Here is a 26,654-nt window from a genome sequence, read left to right on the forward strand (position 1 = left end):
AACAACTGTCAGTAACTCTTTCTTTTGTAAACATCCTTATTCTCTGAGATTTGTACTACCCTAAATCCAGACTTGGAGATCTTCTCAAGGACACAGAGAACACATTCCCTACAGATTTCAACTGCATCAACCATTTGCAGGTCTTTTTTCCAATTTCCCAAACCAGCAGGAGAATTGTTTTGTCAACACAACTAATTTACAAAGCTCAATAAACCTCCCTAGGACTTCCTTCATTACCGAGGATTAGTGACATACCATGAACTTAAAATGCAATTTCATCTATTTGACAAGCAAAACTTTGGAAATGACAAAGTCTAGAAACGGCAGAAAGCCAAAATAACTTATTAAATGCACATTTAAAGAACCACAGATAAAACAGAGAGCACGGCCATAAAGAATTTCAACATATACTCTTGCAAAACTCCTGAAAAACGTTTCAAAATATTACACCAAAACCCACATCTCAAGATTATTCACTTCCTTCCATTAAATTCAAAAGCCATGAACACTTTATGAATAAGATACACAAATCCAACTAAAATGTGTGCACGTAACTGCAAGGCAGAAAAAAACCTCTCACTGACATTACCATGACAATGAATACTGCACATCAACTCCATGTCCTCACAATTCACTAACTGCTTCGAGTGAATTTCAACTTAAACACACAGCACAAAAATAGGTCTCTCTGAAAGTAATGCCTCCTATTTATTTCTGGGGAAATGACAATAGATACAAGAATAGTGACATTATTTGATAGAGCAGTTTTATCTACATAATACTACTTTTCAACACAGCCACCACCATTAGGCATGAGCTGATTCAGGCGCTCTTCACATTGTATTGTGGCAGCTGAGGATGGTCAGAAGATAAAATGTACCATCCACCACCTGACTGTGCTCACATCCACTGTTTAACCTCCATAAATGTTCAGCAAGCTTCAACTAACGTCAATGGGTGCCAATTATTCCTCATGGAGAAGATCAATGACCTTCCTTAGCTTCATCCGCACTTGCATATCAGACGCCATTTTGTCAGACTTACTGGAAAGGGAACACTGGTAGGAAAGTTCAACCTCTACTGTCATACCACTGAAATCCACCTCTGACATCATGGACCAACACATTAAGATGAGAGGCATTACTTTTCAAGCATCCACTGCAAGTAGCTGGTACACTGAACTTTAAACGCATTATGAAAAGCATTGGAAATTTCAAATTACAGAGCTACAAGTTAGGCACTATTTTCAGCCACAAACAGAATGTTAAGTAACATTGGTAATATAATTTATATCTAATTAGCTGAAATTTCTTCTACTTAAAAAGAAAAAATGAAAGAAAACAGGAACAAACATAAAAGTGAAAATACTGCATCAGAAGCTTGTAACTTAAGTGTGACATTCAATATTTTCTATTCTCTTAGAGAAACTTAATCAGACCTAATAGATCAAAATTTAATCAATATTTTGACCCACTGGCTCTTTTGAACCAAATCTAAAGGAAAATTATCGTCAGAATTAGGAAATTTTAAAGCAGCTATTAGCTATTTTGCAGAAGGCAGCACCATACTGAAACAGGAAAACAGCTTAATTTATCTTCCATTTTTCTGTGTACTTAATGATGTGCAAAAATGACCAACACTGCTTAGATTTTCCCAGGTATGCAAATATTGAGGACTTGTCCCCAGCAGTGTTGACACGAAGTTGCTTGAACTCATGCAGCTGCCAGCAAAATCCTTAATACCAGCTATTTTGCACGATGCATTGTCCTTGTTTGATCTCAGTGCCCTTCTTCAAGCGTAATACCACATGCTTTGTTGAAACGAGTATCAAGAATAATTTCATCTAATGCCTGAAAACTTCAGATGTATGTTTGATGAATGCAAAGCAGTCTCTACACACATCAACCATCGCTGCATCTATCTACCTGGTCTTTAATGACATGCCATGCTTATAAACAGAAATTTTGGTAGGGGCCTGTCAATGCCATTAGGACAAATCATTTGATCAGTTTACAATCTTTGCCTTTGGTTAGCATTTTTTTCTTGAAAATACTCCACATTTGTAAAAATGAACGTGGTTACATTCGTTTTAGTTAGGAATTGGGTCCAGTTTTGACTGCAGCGCTCCTCTCTGCACACTTTGCTGATTTAATGAAGTTTTGTCCCTTTGAGGAACGCAGAATCTGGTGCTTCAGTTGGGTCCCAAAGGAGCAGCCTAAAAATACCTCAAAAAGAACAAATAGCATTTCCTACTAAGGGCTCCCTCAGAAACTGATTTTCAAACACTGCTTTGAATAACACAATCCCCACATAACTTGCCCACATAACTATTAATGCTAGCAACAAAACAATACAGCTTACCCAGGGAATTTACAGGCAATATCTGACACAACAATTGTTTACAAAGTTCACGGATCAAATACTTGAAGCTCAGTGTTTGCAAAAACCATACTATTAGATTCCATCTTCTTCTCAAGCAAAAATTTGCACAGAAGCATCAAATAAGTAATAATAATCAGCACAAAACCAAAACACTTTTACTTTTGAGACATGCTGAAGTGAGCATCAATGTGACTCAAGATCTCTAAGACAGCTTTGTATAAACACTTCCACAAAAGCTCAGCATTTTTCTGCTTGTTTTCATCTTGTACAGGCACTTAAATTTTTTACTAGGACATCAACAATAGAGGAACAATAACAAATATACACTTAAAGCACTGTATTCCCATAACTGTGTTACAGGCAGGCTTCAAAAATGTTCTAAATATTTCATTTACAAGCTTTATTTACAGTACTATCATTACTCATTACTAGAGATTTTTTGTCTTCTGCTTCTAAAATATGTTTGCAGGTCTCATAGAACCATATATTTCTTCATGTCTGAACAGACTACTATGAAAAAAGACAGATTATGCTGCAAAAGCCATATTAAAGCTTATTTCATCTCTAGTTCACTCATACTGAAACATTCTGGTTACAAAAAACATTCACTGGAGTTCAAAATATTACAAGCAGGATCCTTTCTGCTAGGAAGAAGGCATTTAAGTAAAGAGCAAAGCTGAGAACTGTAAGTTTATTGCTTTCCCACTTTCTTCCTATGCAGACATATGATATATATATATATATATATATATATATACACACTATTAGTGTGTTAAACAAACTGTTGCAGGTGTTCTGCAATTTGAAACATCTGGAGTAGTTTCATTTTGTAAGAACTGAACAAAGAACAGAAGGTATTTCGAGATATTCTATTTTAATACAAAGCAGACAAAACAACAGAAAAAGCATACCTCACTACAAGATGCCACAGCTCTGTGTAAAGGAGTCAACCATTTGCTGTCTTTGGCATTAACTCTAGCTCCTGTAACAAAAACATATAAGAACATAAATAAGCAACATACCTATAAGAAAGAATTAAATATTCTCAACTACTGTGATAAAACTGTTGGAAGATACTTATTATAGGCTTATTTGTACAGCATAATGATTAAAAAAAAAGAAAAAAAGGAAAAGGAGTTTTTTCTTCAGCTTTGAGAAAATTCTTTTACACAGCATTTGTAATAATATTCTTTCATCAAAGTGAACACATTTTTTTACACCACGTAAATGGTTATGGTCTTCTGCATTTCTAAAGACTGGTAAGAAAGACAGACTCTTGAATGGAGATCCAGCAGCAAAAATCTCTTATTTCCCAATGGAATGGAATTCTTCAATAAAACTGAGAGAGAAGCTGCAATTACTCCCCATGCCTCCAGTTTCCTTGTCACTGTTCAGTTTGCTATCTAAATACATAACAGAATGATGCTCCTTCTACTACTGGAGATTTGGGAATACATCTACTTTACTTCTTCAGGACACCTAGCCCACCCTCAGCACATCTTGAGCTTCTCCTTCCTGAGTCAAACTGTAACAACCCCACTACTCTACTTCTAAAAGTGCACCCAAGAAAAAGCTGCCCTCCATAGGAAAACAGATTGCACAAACATCTGTTAGAGATACAAGCCCAATTTGCGATATCTCTTTTTTCCTTAATAATAACAGGAAAGACAATTTGGCAACTTCTTCCTGAAGGAAGCAGCTTAACTTTTTCCTACATGCCAATGAACTTCAAACAAGCAGCTCAAAGGTTTATTTTTTTTTTAAATAACGTGTAAATAAATGGTTACCTATGTATTTATATACTAGTGTGTATGTACATACAGATAAGCACAAACCCTTAGACATTTCTTAATACCCTGCGTGGAAGTTTACCCATCTTTATTTGGATGCAATTTAAACAAAATATTGGAAATACTCTTGAAAGTAGCTCACAGAGCAATGTATGTTATCATACAGTAACATTAATGCTACACAGTCAGAGCATATCTCTTGCTCCTTTTATGAGCTTCCAACTACCAGACAGAGCCCAAGGCTTCTTTCTACCTGTTGGCTGTAACTTCCTTCTTTCCTTGTCTAAATTTCAGAAGCTTTAGGTCTCATCCTATTTTCTGAATACTAAAGCTTTTGAAAAATTAGTCTGAAGAAATGGAAAGAAAGTTCAGCTCCATTTGAGAAATACATATTCTAACAAAATTTTAAGAGACTTTATCTTAGCATAATAATCTACTTTCGTTCATCATCATGAGGACCTGATTCACTGCATCAATATGCATCATAATGTGGTATATTGCATCTAATTCTGCAGAGCTCAAGTGAAAATAAATAAATAAATAAAATGGATGGCTCTGAATGTCAACAGAATTGTCTTAGATTTTTTGGTAATCTTTCCCAAAAGACAATAACGTGAATAATCAGTAACTGAGAGTTATTATCGACTTTGATATACCAGACAACTGTATCCAGTTCTTTTGTCCACCTTCCAGGTTATTTTCAGGCAGTTCTTGGTTTAAGCAGACAAGACAAAAGCAAGAGCCAAAATGGTGCTCCAAGCTCCACAGCTGTAGCCAACAACCAAGGAATGAAGACTTTCCAAGTCAAATTGATTTCTATTTCTAACTTCAAGACACAAACGTCTTTGAAGTGTTTAAAGCAAAATACTGTAGGAGAGGAGTTACTAGGTTACTAACTACTGTTTTGATTTTCCTCAGGAAAACGCATTCTCAAAGTCTGAGGTCAAGTCAGATCCACCCAGGTGACCAGGCGTGAGATAGGAGCACCACACCCAGCAGAAATGCATATTTCCACTGCAAGAAAGTGGCAATTTCCTAAATTCTAGTGAGAATGTGCTTAGAGTCCAAGCTGTTTATGGGCTCATCCAAGTAATGCATTTCTCATACATCAACACAAACTCAAGAAATGCCTTAAGAAGAGAATAGGAATAAATACAAAACGATATCGTACAAAGTATTTTCTCAGTGGTAAGTTAATTCAACTTATTAGGACTAAAATGCCACTATTAATACCATATAATGTTTATTTTGTTTCTGGGGGGAAGAGTATCCAAGAAGTTTGAAGTCACAGCTAAAAGAAACAGGGCCCCTAAAAAGCCCTGTAAGTGATCTTCCATTCAAAGAAGTAAGAAAGCCTAGGTCTAGGACTTGCCACATTTATCAAAGGAATGTAATATACAAACATAAAGTAAGCCATCTTTTCAAGTGCGTAAAAATTCTCTGACACAGGTAAAACAAAGACAATTTCTGACAAAGGATCTGCATCTCTGTTGCACTATCTAAGGAAGAACCACCAAGTTTGCTTTTTCACAGCAAACAACTCTTAAAGGAACTCCAAAATCACCAGATACATATGCAAAGTTTAAGTAAAGGAACAAGTGTACTATCAAAAAAAAAGCAAAAACAAAACAAAACAAAAAAGCCCAACATGTAAGCACTATTAATGTAGCAATACTGTGGGAATCAGGAGAGCTGTAGCTCTACATACTTTAAAGAAAAGAAACAATTTCAATTCCCCCTTAAATTTCACCAACAAGACATGCTGCCAAGAATGATTTACATTTCACAACATATCTTCAACAGATAACCTTATATCTGAGAACACGGTCCCCCTCTAGGTTGTTCTTTACTCCTTAGCAGATGATTTGGAGAAAAACTGAATTACCTTTTGCTTAAAGATGATTTGAAGAAATTGAAAATGCGGGCGTATGGACCACTGGATTACATTACCCCTATTGAAGCTCAACCTGCTGATACAATAACCAGGGCACCTCTTACATTCTGAACGCATTCTAATGCAAGTTGGGCAGCAGTTTGCTCTTTCAAGAGCTAGATTCACACCTCAATCCCTATTTCCTAAAGACTGGATCGTCCAGACCCCTGGGGCCTGATCCTACCTCCAGAAAACGAAATTCAACAACTTACATAATATTTTCCCTCACTGTTTAAACCTTTTAATGATACTTTGTATATTTTCTTTATGGCTCTATTATTATGTCCTTTGTTAACAGCTGACACACTTATTAAAACAGCTCAGTATTTATTTATCTTTTTCTGTTTTTGTTGTTTTTGTTTTTTTTTAATTTGATTTCTTGTAATGCTGCAGAGCTTGCAGGAAAATGGTCAGGGGGCTCGCCAGAAATCTCAAATACAATGCCAGATACAATCATTATCTTTGCTTGAACTTAAAAACTGATTATGTAAAAGCATCACTCCTTTCAAACTAACCAACTTATTCTTCTGTGTCTGTACGCTCAAATGAAATATTAAGCAAAGTCTTCTAAATGATCTAGAAAATTATATTGGGCCATATATAGGAAATGGCCACAGGTTGTATCAGATGAGGTTTAGAATGGATGTAAGAAGAAATATTCTCTCTCAGAGAGTGGTCAGGCACTGGAATGGCTGCCCAGGGAGGTGGTAGAGTCGCCATCCCTGGCAGTGTTCAAGAGGTGTCTGGATAGGGAGCTAAGAGACATGGGTTAGTGCTTTTTCTGTAGGTACGGTAAGGGGAGGACGGTTGGACTAGATGATCTTGTAGGTCCTTTCCAACCTTGTGATTCTATGATTCTATGATATCTGTATGTCACTTGGTGCACTGAAATATGTTTCTGCAGATTGGTTGCTACTTCACAGGCTTTAATATCCTAGCATGTGAGTGGGAGTTAGCATCTCAGTCCTTCTCTGAAGAGATATCAATGAATGGTTGACTGGACAGGAAATTCCGTGGGAAACAGTCAGATAACCTTAATTCATGAAATGCAACAGAACTACATGCAGCTGTCCTTCACCAAATCACCTCTGGCTTCCTCCCAGAACAACTGTTACTAATTTTTGCCATGAGGTTCTCTTGCTAAATACCAGAATTCTTCAAAATTTTAAGTTTACTCAGAAGACTGATGTACATAACAGCTACAGCAGTTAACATTTCACTGCCTGGAATTAGATTCAGGAAAGGAATACAACAATACAGTCAAGACATTGCTGTCCTTGCTCACAATACTAATTCAGAGTATTGAATTGCCTTCCACCATTCTGTCTGTGATCAGTATTTTCAGACTCTTAAGGACAATATCTTCCTTTAATACTGTGCAATGTGTGTTTGTGATTGTACGCTACCATAATATAAGCAAATGAAACAAAACTGTTTTCACTCACATATACGTAAATGGCATACAATAGACACCTAGTGTTCCATATTTGAAACTCTGAAAGCATGCTTATTTAAGAGTGAAAGATGTAAGTAAGATCTTTAGACTGTATTAAAAAACGAAAACTGAACAACTAACATGATTAACATCTAGAATACTGAAACACTTTTAGAAATTGTCTTTGCAGGAAAAGGACATTTCTATATATAAACCATTGAGAATAAGCAATAGCCCACACTGCAATTACATTCTACTTAACTATTTTCCTACAGGTATGTATTAGCTTTCAAACTTTTCCTTTTTTGAATGATAAACTTCTTATCTAGGACTGTGAAAATACTTAAAAGCAGCAGGCAGAAACAGAGTTTGTTGTAGAATGAACAGATGATGAAAACCTTTCCTTGGATAGAAAAATATGTGAATACTTGGGGGAAGATGCTGAAAAACATACAAATGTAAAGACTTAAGATGACAACTGAGGAATCACAGGAATTTACGTAACTGCTCACTGGAAAATTGGAAACTTCAAAAAATACTGCTGCAAAAATCATGAGTAAGACCTAACTGAGAGGCAGCCTCTACCTATGCAGGGGGTAAATGTGTGATAGAGGATCTATAGAACAGGGGGAATAAAAACAAAGAGAGGCCTGGATTGTCTTAATAAGCCACACTGATGCTTCAACAATCACCCTTACTGTTATTGCTTACAAATCCAAAAGAAAACAAACAGAATAACAACTGATAGATCAGGAAAAATGCTGGAAGAAAAAACACAGTCAAGTCAATGCCATCCTCCAATACTTGGCTGTCTTGTCAATATAAAAAGTCAACTTCCTTTCAGAACTTAATGGCTTTTGCTACGTCCCAGCTACTACAGCCTGGAACTTCTGTGAGTAGCACAATTTTCTCAGACTCCGGGAGCCAATGAACATCCGTACTTTGGTGGATGAGAAGCTGGACATGAGCCAGCAGTGTGCTCTTGCAGCCCAGAAGGCCAACTGTATTAAGGGTTGCATTAAAAGAGAAGAGGTCATCAGAGAGAGGGAGGTGACTGTCCCCCTCTACTCAGTTCTTGTGAGGTCCCATCTGGAGCACTGCATCCAGGCCTGGTGCCCCCAGCACAAGAAAGATGCAGAGCTCTTGGAGTGGGTCCAGAGGAGAGCCACTAAAATGATCAGAGGGCTGGAGCACCTCTCCTAACAGGAAGCATTGAGGGAACTGGGCTTGTTTAGCTTGGAAAAGAGAAGGCTCTGGGGAGACCTCATTGTGGCCTTCCAGTAGTTAAGGGAGCATATAAACAAGAGGGGAAACGGCTGTTTGTGAGGGTGGACAGTGATGGGACAAGAGGGAATGGTTTAAAACTAAGGTTAAATACTTAGGAGAAAGTTTTTCACTCAGAGGGTGGTGAAGCACTGGAACAGACTTCCCAAGGAGGCTGTGGATGCCCCATCCCTGGAGGCATTCAAGGTTGGGCTGGATGTGGCTCTGGGCAGCCTGGTCTGGTGGTTGGTGGCCCTGCACACAGCAGAGGGCTTGAAACTACATCATCTTTGTGGTCCTTTTCAAACCAGGCCGTTCTACAATTCTGTGACACTTTTCCCTAAGCTTCATTTCATCTCTCAAAAAGAAGTTAAAAGCTGCTTCCTTCAGCAGTGTTCTACAGCAACCGCTGCCAGAGGGCAGTGAAGATAGTTCTGAAATTAAAACTGTAGCTCACATTGTTGAAGGAAGAGGAAGCAGCCAGAAGATAGAGCCAGTTTAAAAAGCCCTGCAAAACCACACACCCTTGGAGTGTGGGTACTTTTGCAACTGAAACTGAGGAAGCTTCATTCCACTGATATGTTTGCAATAATAGCCTTTCAAACTCGTTTGGACTACCACTGCATGGACTGTTAATACTTGCACACCTTAAGAATTAGATGAAAGAAACACAGCTGGAGTGGAACAGTGTTGGAGGGTCTTTATTATCCTCCAAAATACTGTTATTGTAACAACTGTTTTCCAGCTTCAGATTCTTACATTTTACAGCTGACCCAGGAGGAAGCATAACAAATACTTGTAAGCTGCTAAACCTTAACTAGATTAAGCATGACTGCACATTCACGTATGCTGAGCTTCGTGCAGGGAAAACACTGGGTTAAGCAAACAGAAATGCCTTATGTTAGTATTTAAGTGTCAATTCAATAACAGTAACTAAATCTACTCAAAAGTAAACACCATAATTCACACATTTCTCCTCATGAAGTGTGGCGATTTCAGTGAAAGCAATAACAGTTTACATGGTATGCTGAAGGAAACATGAAAGCAGTTACTAGATGAGAGAACACAAAGGAAGATGATGAGTTTGTCCTACTCCTCTCACCTGTCTGAAGCAACTACTCTGTGTTAAAAAAAGTAGGATAAATGGAAAAAAATGTGTTTTCAAAAGATGAGGAGCCTCAGCATTACAGTCCACTTTCAGGACTTAACTGAAAGGTTAAACTGAAGGGTTTAAGTCTTTATTAGGACTTAGCTGACAGAAGCCAGTAATTGACGTTCAGTAAAACAGTGTCTAAGCTATGCTGCTTTTCTACTTCTCAGTAGTCTGTCATCAAGCATTTGTATAATTAAATTCAATACACTTATGAAAAGTGCACCAGGATGCTGGGTTGTACGTAGTAATAGAACTTTGATTACTGTTATAACTCTTCACAGAGTAATAGAAAATGAAATGTTTCTAAAATTATAAGCGACTAAAATATGATCTTTTGTTCCATCATTCTGTAGAATATAAACAAGCCCCTTTATGCCTCATATATTTACTGCTCATCAAACTTAGTAATGCTAATTGCATATCCAGCTACAATCTGTAGGAGAGACACTCTGAACATTCAGACTTCTGCAGAACATACAGGTATCAGAATTTGTTTGAAAAACATTCATATCCTTATGGGACAAGTTTAATAGTAAATTCAGTGAAGCATGACCTCAAGATTTTTACTAAAATAATAACAATAATAATAATAATAAAGAATCTAAACATCAAGCCCCATACTGGAGGCACATCAAAGCAATTTTCCATGCTGTTCACAAACTGTCATCTTCAGAACTCTTGCCCAGGTGAAAAACAACAGGAGAGCTCACATATCAACCCTGAAGGCTGATGGAAAAATAATTCATTCAAGAATTTAAAGCTAAAATGCATATGTTGAAAGACTGAAAACTTGCTCTACAGAAGTCTGCAAATAGAATTAGTTTAATCTTCAGAATGTGAAGGGCTGCTCGCATCTACAGTAAAGCAATATAAAGTAACAGCAATTGATGATCCAAAATCTATCCCTGAAGGGATGTTAAAGAAGTTCCAATTAAGTTTTTAAAAGTATGTCTATGCGACCTACGATACATGCTTTAGCAAAGAATAAAGAATGATGAGAAAGAATCCAAAAAGAACCTCTGAGTAGCAGTGGTTCAGTGATTGACTTCAGTAATTTTGCTGCCCAGTTCAAAGGAAGAATAAAAAACTCAAGGCAAACAGTTCCCACAGGATAGCTGGCTTAGCAGGAAAACTTCAGAATGGTTTCTAAGAACACACCAGCAAAACTATGTTAGAAGATATTACAGGTTACAAAGTCAACTCTCCCATGGTGAGAAACAAGAGGATCAAAATAGCCCACAATACCTTCATTCAGTTCCCCGTGCAAACATATTATAGCAGGTCAATTATAAACCACACCATCTTTACATGCAAATTTACTTAACACTGAAGATTTCTAGTCAAACATGTTATTTAACTGCTTGCTCATTGTTCAAAAAATGGCCTTGCAACATGGCAAACTTCCTTCAGACTTTACTGTAGCAACAGATGCCCTTTATTTGCTCCCTAATGTTCACATTTTACAACAAAATGTAACCTAAATCTGTCTCCAAGGAGAGATTTGATCTTCAGCTGAGCCACAGTAGATGAATTTTCCGTATCTTAATGAAATTGAGAAAATAAATACACTTTTGATCTGTTACGTGGTTCCAATTAAATTCCAATTAAGTGAAGGGAGTTAGAAGAAAGCTCTCCAGTTGTGTATTTTGAGGGAACCTAGACCCAGTCTCTCAGAGAAGTACTGGTGCAGTGCTTCAGATACAGCTGCAAGCACTCACACTACACAACTGACAAGACGTCACATCCAGCATTCAGAAATGAAGACTAAATTAGTGACCTCTTTTTAGAGTCTGCTTTGAGCTGTTTGCCTAAGATTCCTGACTGTAAGCAGGAAATATTACCAGTGCCCAAGTACAGCACGGCCTGTCAAACTGAAGTCTTAACATGCAGTCATCGCTTTCTCGTCCACTGAATGGCTCCTCATCACTCACTCACAAATGCAGCAATGCTGCAGCTGTGCCTCCTTCACTGCAAAGCCCCAATTCACCCCCAGATCACCCCTCCTTTGGGAATGTGAGGCACTATTTCTAGAGAAAGTCAATCACATAATTTACATCCACAGCACAATGCACGAGCACATGCAGGTTAGACCAATACTGCCTCAAAAGTCCACAACATTCAAAGCTTTTGATACTACAAATATTTTAATTGTTTTATGCAAGCAAATTATCATTTCCATTTATTAGCATTCATCTGAGATGTATCAGTGCCTCTCAGTCCTCCTGAACAATCCCTATACACAGCAGCAGCCCACATCCTCTCCTCCATGGAACAATTCAACTTTGTACTATTTGCGCAGTCCTAATTCTTAGTTTTCCACTTCCCTTCTTTGTTCTTCAATCTTTCTTCCACTCACTCCCAGGCTGTGTGCCCAAATAGCATGACTAACCTTTCTTCTCCAACCATTATTGCCCAATCAGAGTCTTACTGCATTAATAACGGAATAAGAATGTCTCTCCTTCCATGTGAGAAGGAGTGACAGATTTTCTTCAGTCCCAGTTCTGGTGACTGGACTCAGCTCACCCACACTGACCAGAAGCTTCAGTCCCAGAAGCAGCTGACTACAACTTCACAATACTTACAACACGGCTGATTGTTCTTATATCTCTGTGAAAACCCCAATACAAAAGAAATATCCTTGCCAAATTCACAATATCCTCTTAGAATAAAGAGGTCACTGTATATTCTCAAAAGTCACAAGAACTTGTTTTTTGCTTGACAGAGATGAACAGCATGTTTTTCTGACCCACCTTCTTAGTAACACAGTTGAACTTTCATGGATTATTATTATTTTTTTTATATGATCAAAACTACGGTATATTTCCAAAAGAAGTAAACAGTTATAGAAAATGCTATATTACTTATAATAATGTATACAATTACATGTAACGTATAGAGGAAATACTACATTTTGCTCAACCATAAACAAATTAAATCATGACTGGCAATTTCAACTGAAAATCTGGAGGCAACTCCTATATAATTATAGTGACACTTCCTTAAAATAAGATTTACTATTAAATACTGCAGTGGGGGAGGGGACAATAGCCGTCTGCGTGGGTAGTGTTTGCCATTAAGCAGACTGAGCAAAAGCAGGACAGGCTTTCATCTTTGCATCTAACCTTAGAGCAGTCCCACATCATGAACTTTGCCTACCTGATGGGTAAGTATGTCCAAGATTAAAGACAATCAGTTCAGTACCTCAGTCATGAAATTGTGTTTTTAACTTCTGTTTCAGTTTCTTGTTTCTCTTCCTTTTTAAGGTTAAAACGTACTGTCTTACAAAACTTGTGCATTGTTTTAGTAAAAATAAACAGAAAATGAGAAAAGCAATTTTAAAGTTTCCAGCTGAACCTATTTACATCTGCATTTATCTCTGCATTTAAGCCAACAGCAAAAGATAATTAAAAAAATAATATCACTAACTTCAGATTCCATTTTCTACATTCATTTTTTTTTCCTGAAGGACAATTTAAGATGAAAGCAACGCTGCAAACACCTACATGTAACACATCCATTATTACTTCTTTAAAGTGGAGTATCTAAAGCTGATCAAGCTACAAAGAAAAGGAAATACAACTGCAAAAGCTTTCTACCAAAAGCATTTTAGAGCAGAACTACACAGTATTGTAACACTGATAAGTGAGGAACCCAAACTTTCAGTATAAGCTTCTTCAGACTTTAGTACATTAAGTATCTCAACAAAAGCTACACAAAATGAGATGTACATAAATAATTCTTTGGATAGAGGTAATTTTTTTTCCCCATTAACAGGAACAGAACATACCAGATAAAATAAGTAGTTCAATAATTTCTGCATCTCCCAGATAGGCAGCAGCATGTAAAGGGGTCCTTTTCTCATTATCCTGTGGTAAGAGGGGGGAAAAAAGGTTTTATTTAAAATAAAAACTATGTTTTAGCATTCTGCATGAGTTATGAAAAAAACACTGCATAAAAATGAATCTTCCAAATATTACACATTTTATATTGTAGAAAACATTGTTACTCTAAAGATGTTAGCCACATTGGTTGAGACAAGCACACCTCTCCCTAGGGAACCAATATATCTACGCAGTCAGCTAGCATGCTTTCCTGAGGTACACAGGTTGACAGATCCTCATCACATTTAAAGATAAACCTAGCAGTAAGAAATCACCACTCGTCTCCAGAAACATGAATTTAAGGCTGTCCTTCATGTTTTGTCCTGTATGTGCTTCATGTCTATATACTGGTGTGAAAACCTTTCTTTCGAAAGCTGAAGGTCAGCTTCAGAGATTAATTTCAAAATAGAAAACAGCAAAGAAAATGACTGGAGTGAACAGAGGCAGAAATGCTGAGATTTCAACTGATTTGTTTACTGCAGATGAGCAAAGAGGAGGTAGAGATACAGCTCATTTTGCTGAAGCACTCCAGAAGATACAGATAAGATCCAGGAATGTGGATAACTCAGGCTGATCTCGTGTCCTTCTGAATGTACAAGTAAGCAAGAACTTTAACACACAGAGAATTTATAGATGAAGATAACGTTCACTTTAGAAAGACCAGAATAAATTATTTCTCAAATCTTGCGGCACTGGTGTCAACCCCTCTCCACCAGCTTAAACAGAAAAATAAGATCACTTTCAGGTCACGCTGAGTGATAGAAATGAACAAGAATCAGCCAATTTGGTCTTTGGGGGATGGCTGCTGAAAATGGTGAATCCCTATTTGAGTTATTAGCACTCAGGGTGAAAACTGTGGCAGGAGAGATCTGATAGCAAAGGGTTATTGTTGGAACACACAAGACAACTTCACAACTCAGCACATTCCAAACCCCACAAAAGAAAACAACAAAAAGCACACACAAACCCACCTCTCTAAACTTCCTATTCACTGCTTTGTCCCCACACTGAAAAAGCTCAATTCACACGTTCACCTTAGTATCAGTGTTTCCTAACTTCATTTTCTGAATTACACAGAGGGGATTCAATACTGAGCAGTACACAGCCCGACACTGATGCACCATGAGTGAGCCACTCATAGTACTTATCTATCATTAACACCACATAATGCCAGGAAGTCTCAACTACAGATTACAAACTTCTAACAGAAAATTAGTAAATAAAAGACAGCTCCAGGCACTGAAGATTTGAAATGCAGGGAGTGGGGAAAAAAAAGAAAGAAAAAAGACTGGAAGCACAAGGGAAATACTAATACACACATTAACTTTGCTGCTCCAGCAGCCCAAAGGAAGGGAACGGTAGACAGTACTAAAAAGCAGCTTTTCTTCCTCCAATCTGGAAACACTGGGATACTGTATAACAATATGCCTCCCACCTAAGCCTGTTTGATAATGCTGAAGTGCCCACAACCTGCAGTTCAAGAAGCACAAACCCTTCAGCTCAAAAATGTGTATAACACTTCACTGACTTCAACTTCACTGCAGAATTAGAGCAAGTAAGATGAGTCATGAATATACCCTTCTGTAGAGAAGGCATTCTGTAGAGATGTATTCTGTTAAGAACACAACCCAAGACCACATACCCCATCTCAGTGACAAAAGTTGTGCAAGTAACCAGTCAGACCTAATCTATCAAATCTTTTACAAAGGGAGAGAATGAAGCTGCTCGTTTAGAGAAATACCAAGCCTCTAATATACTTTTCTGAAACACTGACCATCCAAATTTCTGATGAATGCACATTGTATTTCCCCAAATCCTGCCTCTACTGAAGGGAAAGAGTATCATGAAGTCACAGGGGCAGTGAAGCAGTATGGTCTGAAAACACTCAAACCCAACACTTAGTTCCACTGAGATGCTCACAGCTCCTCATAGTCGGGGCCAACTCCGGAGCTTGGTACTTCAGCAATCCCCAAACCCGGGGTCTATATCAATTTCACATGTTCTGTAAGATGAGGACACTTTGGCCTGACTTCTTCCTCAGTTTCACAGCTGTAAATTCCTATTTTTTTGAAATTAGCCTGCACACAGGAGAATTTTCACTGTATTCAGCAAGCTCTCATCAGCTTCCTTTAAAAAAAAATCCAGCTTTATTCAATTTGAAGTCTTATATTTCATCGGTGAATTTTAATAAATGAAATCAGGGTAAAATTAAAGATGATTTTATATTTTATATTCTGCTATAATACTGCCAATACAGATCAACTACTTTTTATTTTAAAAGAGTAATCATTTGAAGAACAGATTTCATCAGCAAACATAAAAATATAAGCATAGATGTCATTACAGCAAGTAAAATTAATCCAGCTTTCAGTTTTAAGAAGCAACTTTGCAGCACTGATACATCATACTAATATAAACTCTGGCACACAAATGGCCTTAGCGTTGTTTCTTCAATATTAGGAACTTAAATGACACTGGAAGAAACATTTCATAAAAAGAAGTTTTCTATGTAGAAGCTACAGAATATCTAACCCTGTTGGTACTACATAATGTTAAACACTGCACTATTCCTAGGGTAGCCGTTGGCAATGAAGAAAAATGTCTTTTCCAATGTATAAACATACAAGGCAAATCAGCGTATAACAGCTCTAATGATTCTATGGTCTAAGGCTGGAAAAAAATACTAAGATGATGGAGTCCAGCCACTGCCCCATCCCCACCCGTGCCCACTAACCATTTTCCTCAGTGCCACGTCACACTCATTTCTTGAAAACCTCCAGGGATAGTGACTCCGCCATCTCCCTGGGTACACTGTCCCAATGTAGCACCACTCTTCCTGGGAATAAATTTTTCCCATCTGAATCTCCTCAGTGCAACTTGAGACCAATTCCTCTTATACTGTGGCTGTTACCTGGGGAAGAGGCTGACTCCCTCCTCACCACAGCCTCCTTTCAGGCAGTTGTAAAGAGCAATGAAGTCTCTCCTGAACCTTCTCCAGACTGAATAAGCCCAGTTTCCCCAGCCACTCTCCATAAGGCTTGTGCTCCAAAATCCTCACAGCTCTGTTGTCTTTCTCTGGACATCTCTGGACCCTCATTCTTGCACTGAGGGACCCAACACTGAATACAGTACACAAGCTGCTGCATCATCAGTGCTGAGTACAGAGGGATGACCACTTCCTGAGACATAATATTAGCAAGGAAATGACATAAAGTAGTTGCAATAGGCAGGTTTAAAACAATTCAAAGAAAATGGTGGTATTCCAGCAGGAACTACAAATTTATGTTCCCCCACTCCAAAGTTTAACTGCATATATTGGTCATTACCGATGTACCATCTTTGATGTCCAACAACAAAGAGTTACTTTAAATTAGTTCAATTATTGTCAACTGAAAGTAGTAGAAAAAAAGATATCAAAAAAGTATTGTTTGAACCCAGATAAGTAGCATCATAGTTTGAAAAGACTAGATATGTCATGCTAATTCCTTTAATTGCTTGAACCATTGCTCATGCTAGTATTTTCATAAACACTTGAATTGCACTCATAAGGAACATTTCAGAAAGCCCATGCTAAACCTTCTGTAATACAGGCTTTATCACTAAGCCTTATTGTATTTTAGGACATATCCTCTTTATACCAACTATTAAGACAGCAAATCTAGAAAGTTAAAAGGCTATTACGTACATAATGCTAGGGAGACACTAACTCTCCTCTCCAAAATTTCAAAATCAAAATCAAATGCTCAGCAACTGCAAATGGATAATCCAAAGAGCTGCTGAGGTTTTGCAAATAGGGATACTTCAGAAACAGGATGGAGGTTTAGCATGGGCCTGTCTGAATGGATGAAAATGGGATGAACCTACATCAACTGAGCAGCACTAAAAGCTACAGAAACTGATCTACTCTGATTTTAGTCACTAGCGAAAGTGATAAGAATTTTGGCTGCAGAAAATTGTTACCCATATCCACATTCCCTCCATGGGAAAAACAACTTTTAGGTTGGTAACTTGGGCTGTTGCAGTAACCGACTATAAAAGTGACTGACTGCAATATGCTCTTTATCAGGAAGGGTATTCCTTCCTTATTTGGCTACCATTGCATGGCTTTGCTGCTTGGACATACCTTGCAATCCCTGATAAATCCTCATTCAAATGCCTGTGGGCATTTTTTAAAGGAACATCTGGAATTGAATTTCCAGTTCAAGTTCACAGAGCAGCACTGAAATCCATGGAAAATAATATTCTTCCTACTCTGCTAAGGATTATCTGATTAACTCATAAAACAAATCTAATTAAAGAACTTGTATTCACTGAACCGTCACACATAGTTCATTCACAAAATCTGATAAAAAGCACATTCAGAGTTTGCTTCCTTTCTAAAATGCCTGAACAGTAAGAACAATTTCGTGGGAATCAATCAAACTAAGTTAGCACAGAAAAATAAAATCAAGCATTCATACATATATAAAATTGATACATAATATTGAACAGTCACCTATATTCAGCTGTCTTTTACTAGAAAATCTTTTTAATAATATGTCCGGTTGTGTAAACTCAGTATTTTTACAAATAACACCCAGAAATTTCTTTAATAAAGATGGTACAAACAGTACGTGCTCATCAAGTCATAGAAGTAAACATGCCAAAGAAGGCTTTGCGCTCTTATTCAAAAGGCTACTCGGTCTTTCATATTTCCACTCAGTAGGACAATTTAGTGGGATGAGAACAGGAGAAGAGACAGAAAATCTATGAAAATGCACACAACTGTTTTTGCCCAAATTATGGAGCCTAGAACTTGCTGTGAGCAAAGTCAACAATCCATTTGTGTAGTGAATAAAGACATGAATGACTGAGTAGGTTTTGTAAGCTATTCCCATTTCCTTTGAGTTCCAACAATCAAGAATTTGGTCCCATTTATCACTAATAAATGCTAGTGAATTCTTGTCCAATATATGGAACAAATAAAGCCCTGCTCTCTACCCTACGATGGACTCAGTCTTATAGGACAGCTGAGATATTTGGGATGTTTGGGGTTTTTTTCCTTTAACTTGGTAATTCAAACAGACCAACTCTTGTGGAAAAGATTACTCACTAAAATATTATATTGCAGAAAAAAAAAAATTAAAAAACAAGACTGAAATTAACCTCTCCCAAATGTGAAATATACCATTTGTAAAACATCTATCTGGAACATATGGTGGGGAAAAAAAAATCACAAAAAACAAGTTTTTAATTGAAATAAGTTGCCAATAAGACACATAATTTATTCTTGGGAAAAAAAAAATAATAAAGCAGAATGCATGTACACAGGCTTTATGAGGAATATTATGTAACAGAGCATGTGCTCATGAAGCAGGCTGAATAAGGGCTAGCAAGAGCCTTGTCTCGCTCTGTAATCTATCTGTAGTATCTGAGGACACAAATAAGAAAAGATGCCAAGAGAGGAAACAGCATAATACAGTCTCTGTTCATGCTCCAATGAAAGATCACACCACACTAGGTAAGGTATGCACATCTCCATCCTGGTTTAAATCCACCATATTATGTTCAGGCCAGTGACACTTTTGTTCAGAAAAGCTGAATTTTCTGCTTTCTTATTACAAAGGCTAGTGTTAGCATGACATCCCTGAATGTGTCTGATGTAAAACAAGTACTCATCTCACTAACTGCACTGCATTGGTGACAGAAAAGTTCTTTTCAGATTGTGTTTAGTGCTAATACTTCTAGTACTTGAAGGGATCTTTCAGCAAGAGAGGGACCGACATTTTACACCGTCTGATAGTGGAAGGGGGAAAAACAAAAAGAGGGGAGATTTAGGTTAGATGTTATGAAGAAATTTTTTACTCAGATGGAGAAACACTGAAACAAGCTGCCCAGAGAAGCTGTGGATGCCCCATTCCTGGAGGTGCCCAAGGCCAGGCTGGATGTGGCCCTGTGCAGCCCGAGCTGGAAGGTGGCAGCTCTGCCTGCAGCAGGGGGTTGAAACTGAGTGGGTTTTAAGATCCCTTCCTAACTAAACTAACTAAAGGCAGCTCTGCCTGCAGTAGGGGGTTGAAACTGAGTGGGTTTTAAGATCCCTTCCTAACTAAAGCCATTCTATGATTCTTTGGTTCAATGAATTGAGCTGGGAAACAACTCCACCCCTCACACCCAGCAAGGGTCTGCAACAGAAAATGAGAAGTTCTCAAATCGTCCATTGCATTTGCTGTGAGGCCTGATGCAGTGTGAGGCCCTCCCAGGCCAGGGGCCTCCTCGCAGCCTCCTACCCCGGCGCCTCTGGGACAGCCCTCCCACAAAACACAGCACATGATTTACACACAGCCTTCCCTGGGGTAGATTTAAAGGACTGATTACTGGTGTAGCATTAGATGTTCCACTAATACATGAGATAGCTATAGTCATTTGCAAAGCGGGGAAAATTGTTTTGTACAAAGTGACACTGCATACGCATGCAGAGTTTTCACATGGGAAGTTACTATAAATAATCAGTAAATTCAAAACCTCTCTTGCTATTAACAGCAGTGCATTCTTTAAGGGCTGTGTCGATGTTGGATGTTAACACACATTAAGTCTACAGAGCTTTATTCTTCTCTCTGCTCTTGGAGTGGGGATGTTCTGTTCTCAAATACCAGCGCTGTGCATGACAGGCAGAGTAAGTGCCAGGAGCAACCCCAGTAAGCTGGAACTATTCAAGGCCTTGCCTCTGGTTTGTTTTGTAAAAGCAGCAGGAAATGTGAAACTTCTAATACTTTCTGAGCAAGGTTATGGTCACTAGAAGTAAAATGACACATCAGACATATGATCTATGAAATCGTTATCGCTAACAAGAATCACGTTGGAGATTCAAATGCAGAAATTTGAAATGTGTTTCAAGAATTACCTAATTATTCATGGTTCTTTAAATGGAGGCCAGTTTTTCAGAGCTAAAGGATAGCAATGACCGGAACAAATCTTGTCTGTCAAATCCCCAATTACTGTAAAACAAACTCAGTGTACAACCAATAGGGTAAAAACACTGGCATGCAGAAATCCAAGCTTGTTTGCCCAGTTTAGCAAACAGTATAACTGCATTAACATGGAGCTAGGCAAGCTTACTAGGCCTGATGAGAAGCAGAATCTAATTAACACAAGTAGCACGCCATACTAATATTAATTCAACCACTAAATGCTAGGTCTCTAAAAAACATTTCTCATATTTTGTAAAAATTCTTCCTTTAAGAAGAGTCCTACTCTATGCAATTGGTAACTTTCTGAGTTATCATCCAAATAATGCGCTGTGCCAGGCAGCAATTTGCTGATGTTAGTCAGATTATCCTGCAATTCTGTCAAAGGTTTTATTATATTGCTCTAATAAGAGTGGTAACTTAACACACTTGAAAATCTCATTTGCAAAGAGTAAATATGACGTTACCAACAGGATGCAGAGGATTATGTCAGTTTGGACTGGCAAGGTTCTGTCATTCAGAGTTCTGATTCAGAAGCAAGGAAAATGTTCACTAACATAGCTTTGTATTTTAAAACATTCTAAATCCATTTCTATGCCAGAAAAGGACCTCAGTGCAGTGTGGACATACTTTATATTGAGGCTGAAAAGCATGATTCACTCTCTAAGCCACATTAAAAAGGAAATAAGCTATCTGATTATTCATTACAGATGACATGCTTGGAAAACATTCCACACTAATGAACAGGAAACCCCAAACTGTAATATAGTTAAGTAACAGAAAATAACTTCTATATTATGAATTTTTGAGTAGCTGGTGGATATTCTTACAGTACCCAGACACAGTACAAAACATGCTGCATGTTTCCACAACACTCAGAAGAATTAGGTCTCCAACGTTCTCCATTTCTTGGAATTAACCATGCTAACGAAACAAATAGCCTCTTAGCAATTGCTCTAGAAACAGATGAAGCTTTCCTAAAGGGAAAGACACTTTGCTGCAGGGAATATAGGGAAGCTTTCCTAAAGGGAAAGCTTCCCTATATTCCCTGCAGCAAAGTGTCTTCTTACCCCCTTCAGATATTCCCCAGATGGTAGTGATAAACTCTATCCACTCCCTTAAAAAATACATCCCACTGAACTCACACGTGCTTATTAACAGCACGTTTTATAAGTTAATTTTGTATCTTTTTAATTAAAAGATCTCACACATTTACCCGTGCTATTCATATTATGCCCTTTTAAAAGCCAGACTCCACATCTTGCAAATGAACTACTTCAGCACCATGTTACACACTGATGCATACCTGCCAATTCTGCGCAGGTAGAACCTGCTGTGAAGGACCACAAACACTCTCAAGAAATAAGATTCCTCACAGAATTTTCCTACTATTTCTTCAAATGTAAATAAATGTCAATTAAGAGAATGCTGCAGGAAGCAGGAGAGCCTCATGACTCATCATCAGGCTGGTCACACAGTAAATGCAGGTTCCTGTTTGTGGTGGAAGCATCAAGAAAGTTTATTACAGAGAATATCTAGCATCGGAAAGCAATGAAGTTCATCAAAATGTACACTTAAGGAGGAAGTAGCGTCTTGCTATAATTTTATGGCTGTATTTTATTAGAAGCCCAATGGCAAACAAGATAGGATAGATGCTATCATGAATTCCTGAGATTACATACATTCATACTTACATATGTAAGAAAAATGTATTTGCATATAGCTCATGCAAAATAAAATCATAACAAATTAGATACAGTCACTAACTGGTTAAAATGTCTTCAGCTATTTGGAAAAGCTCTCTCAATTCTTAATAGAAATATGTTCTGATAAAGATGGTTAAGTACAGCTTCTGTTAGTACGATGGTTAACAAAACTGCTCAATGAACAGTTAGCAGTGGAAGTGTCTGGAGACATACCCTATTTGTTTTATGATATACTGCAATCCCAACTTCACCTGCTGCTCTCTGTGAGGTCTCACAGGCACACAGTTGATATTACAACATTTCTCTGACTCTGAAATTGGGTTCTGAATAGAAACAGTGAGGCACGAACTGCTGTACCAAATCAAGGTCTGTTTCTAAACAGTGGGTTTAATTGGAGATATTATCATTATTCATATTTGTTTATACAGGAATATTTAATTTTCTCTCTGACCTCCTGCAATGATTACAAAGGCCTGTTCCCACTGACAGCTGACTGTGTGTTTAGATAAGCTACCCTCTGGGTCACTCCAAAAGTAATGCCTCTCAATTTATTTCCATGGAAACTACAACAGACACAAAGAGTACAACAACAGTATTTTTATATGGCTAATTCTCAGCTACAAAACATTTTTTTTCAACATAATCACAACCATTAGCTATGCACTTTTTGCCAGCAATGAACCAGAACCTGCCCGCCGTGCTTGAAAAGCCTGCACCAGTGGAGGTGACCCACTGTCACTGTTACTACTGTTGAAATGCACCATCTACTGCCTGACATCCACTGGTTCACTGGTTGGTCTCCCTAAGCGTTCAGCAAGCACCAATGAATTTCAATGGGAGCTATTTTATGACATTTTTTTGTTTCATCTGCATTTCCATGCAAGATGCCATTGTGTCAGACTGCCCCTCTGCTGCCATCTGTCACATGGCAACAAGTAACAGAATATTGGTGGGAAGTTTCAGCTTCTGCTCTCATACCATCGACATCCTCCTCTGACATCCTGGACCAACTGAAAGAAATAGGAGACACTGCCTCCGTGGATGAATATATATCCACATGTACATCTATGCCTTTTCAATATACAGGTTTTATTCGTAGGAAAGCTTGCATCCAGTCACAGTGCTAAACAATTCAAAGGATGAAAATGAGTTAGAGTGACTAAAGTCATAACTCAAACATTCTCATCAATACAGCAAAGCCTTTCAAACTCACAGATATCCTTAATATTACTGAGATTAAAAAAAGGAACGTTTATAATCTTAACTGTTAAGATAGGAAGTCAAATAATACAAGAAAAAAATATGTATTAAAAAATTCTCTGCTCTTCAGAATGTGTTACATTTCTTTTTCCTGGATGCTTTGTTAATGCCTTCCTGACATTCACGTCAGCAAAGCAGAAGCGATGGAGCTGCCCGCACAGTCTGTGCTGCCAAGGAGTACAACAAGATGCTGCTTCACAGCATCAAAGAGGTTAGACCAAGTTTTTGTTTCCAACTGTAGCTGCCAGCATAAAAGGCTTTCATGCAAATAGCCTACACTGCCTGCAATGAACTCAACAAAACAGTTACTGAGTCTGATGCTTGCTTAAGACAAATAGAGCCCCCTTAGCAAACTCAAGCTCTCTTACCCTTTAGAAAGGAGTTTAAATGGTTAACTCCTGCTTAGCTTTTGCTACAGTATGCCAGCATCTAACTACCATTTACTCTCACCAGTTCAGACACAAAGGCCCCACGGTAGCTCCGTTCTGACTGACAGAACCTTTACCTAGTAACAAGAGCTAGAGATGAACTGTCCTGGAAAATTACTCAACTTCAAGCATTCTTCAGGTGGACAACATGACACATATCACAAAACACTGCAGAACTTCTTTCTAGTCAATGGTCATAGTGACTCTGAAGTGGAAAGGAGTACAGCTGGCCCATACCTGTTTTCTTACTGCCTTTATCTGGTCCATGCTAAAATCCCTGATATCCCCAAGCACAGAAATACAGCATTGCACATGAACTGCCACTGTCAGAGTAGCACCTTCAGATGCCTTAGATGGCAAATTCTGCTCTTGATGTGACTTAAATTACAGAAGGTACTGATAACAAAAAGGAGAACTGAAACAGTTGAAGTATAGCAATTAATAACAAAAGAGGTTTTACAAGGCACAGATGTCAAATTAAAATTATTTTACAATTGTAGATGTATGGCATTTTGTACTGTTCTTTTTTTTCCTAGTCAGAAAGGAGAAAAATTCCTCATAGTATTTATATACTTTGGTAACATGAATAGCTAGAGAGAGATAACACAAAGGTAATGAACTCCTAAAGATCATTTTTATGTCATTACACTTCACAGCCTTTTGTTTATCTGCTTTTAAGTAAGGCTATGCTATGTATGTAAGTTTCCTTACCTTCAGAGATACTGTCTTAGTTTTTAACTGTGCTATAATGTACATTATTATTTCCTACATTACTTGGATAATTGATACTCTCAATTTCTAATTCTCCTGATACCTAAACTCAATGCTGTATCAGAAACCCTAGGCTTCCAGCCGGACTAACAAGCCAATTTTCCTCCTCTTGCAGTACATACAGAGCAAAATTAAAACAAAAAATAACAAAAAATCATTATAGACATCTTATCCTACCCCAGGAGGAAATCCAGCAACATTTTCCTAACATGCAAATAACACCAGCAAGATGTTATGCAAACCCACATTCGGCAGGGCTGGGAAAGGAGCCCACACCTCTACCACAAGAGTTGTCCGTGCAGCATGCCCTCTGCTCAGGAGAGCAAAGACAGATGCACACACTTTTCTCTCCTATTCATACCTGGCATGCTGGTGCTACTGGGTCACAACGCTTGCCAGTCCCAGCAACAAAACACTGTATAGCTGCAGGGTTGCTTGATTGTATGGTGTTATTTTTTGTTGTTGTTTTAGGTTGGTCGGTGTTTCTGTTTGTTGGTTAAATTGCATAATAGTAGCACAGGTGAGCTTTTATTTTTTGGTTCCTTATGACAGAAAAGTGCCATTAAATTCAGGGAAATGCTGGATGGCTTGTAGTATGGAACAGAAAGCATCTGGATATCTTGATAGCTGCAGCACTCAGTACAGTATGTGGGATTTCATTTTCTAGTGTTGTTGGAAAAAAACAACATGACACAGAACACAGCTTGAAGAAATGCTTCATATAAATCTATGATAATCTCTCAAAGCAAAATGAGCAGCAGGACGCAGGTGGTTCGTGTTGAAGTCACTAACCACGCGTTGAGCAGTATTTCAAATAGGAGCAGCGAGCACCTTTGAAAACTGGGAGACATTTGTGTCATTCTGGGATTCCCCAAACGCAGCACCTGCCTGGCATTAGTGCGAAAAGAGCAAGGGGCACTCACTGACACTGCTTCCAGAGAGGATCAGATGTTTATTCCCTTGGCTAAGATCAAGTGCAATTGGGTTATAACGACAGCATATAGGGTTACCTGAAGTATCACTTTCTGTGGTTAGAAATATTATCCTAACAGTTCTTGGAGGAGGAGGAAAAGCTGTTTTGATTTTGAACAATCATTTCAGGAATAAGATGTACAAATTCTGTAGCATTTCTGTCAGTGAGCTGGTATTCCTTCAACACCGTGGTATTAGGAACAAAAAGATGAAATATTCCATGTTCATAATCTATTAGATTGAGCATATACCAACATACACCATACTTGTACTGGTTACAAATGAAGAGGTACAATTTTCTGACTGGTGAAAGGCAATAGTGGTATCACTTCAGTAAAATTAACTGCTGAAAAGTGCACAAATTTCAAACTAACTTTGCTATTCTAATCACTAGGAGGAGGAAGTGTTGCCATTCATCATAAATTACTAAAGAGATACTGTGTTAATTATCACACACCATTTTCCTTACTGCCAAATCTAAAAAGCCTAGGATGGTACAAAGGAAAAATGAGTAGTAAGAAATATGTATGAGTGCTCACACGCACCCTTCTTTCAATCTCTCTCTGAACAACAGAAACTCTATCAGGCTCAGCATATGTGTGTGATTTAAGCCTGATTCATGAAAGGAACAGCTACAGTTTCTCAAGCTTTTTTGGGGAGGAGGAGGGAGGAATAATCCTTTCTCCTGTTTTTTCATTAATTGGAGCCTCAAATTGTGCACCTTCCAAAAATATCT

The 26,654-nt window shown here is 38.0% G+C and overlaps 1 protein-coding gene across 3 annotated transcripts in view; it reads right to left on the reverse strand.

The window, feature by feature from the left end:
• ANKRD28 (ankyrin repeat domain 28) overlaps positions 1-26,654 on the reverse strand; it is a 102,636-nt gene that overhangs the window by 32,692 nt on the left and 43,290 nt on the right. For all 3 annotated transcript variants that reach the window (XM_072327366.1, XM_072327365.1, XM_072327368.1), the window contains exons 3-4: positions 13,744-13,822; positions 3,294-3,364 (exon numbers count right to left, since the gene is read on the reverse strand). In XM_072327366.1, coding sequence (XP_072183467.1) covers positions 3,294-3,364; positions 13,744-13,822 — 150 coding nt within the window. The remainder of the gene's footprint in view (positions 1-3,293; positions 3,365-13,743; positions 13,823-26,654) is intronic.

This window comes from Excalfactoria chinensis, chromosome 2 (genome assembly GCF_039878825.1).
Source record: "Excalfactoria chinensis isolate bCotChi1 chromosome 2, bCotChi1.hap2, whole genome shotgun sequence".
Taxonomy (NCBI): Eukaryota; Metazoa; Chordata; class Aves; order Galliformes; family Phasianidae; genus Excalfactoria; species Excalfactoria chinensis.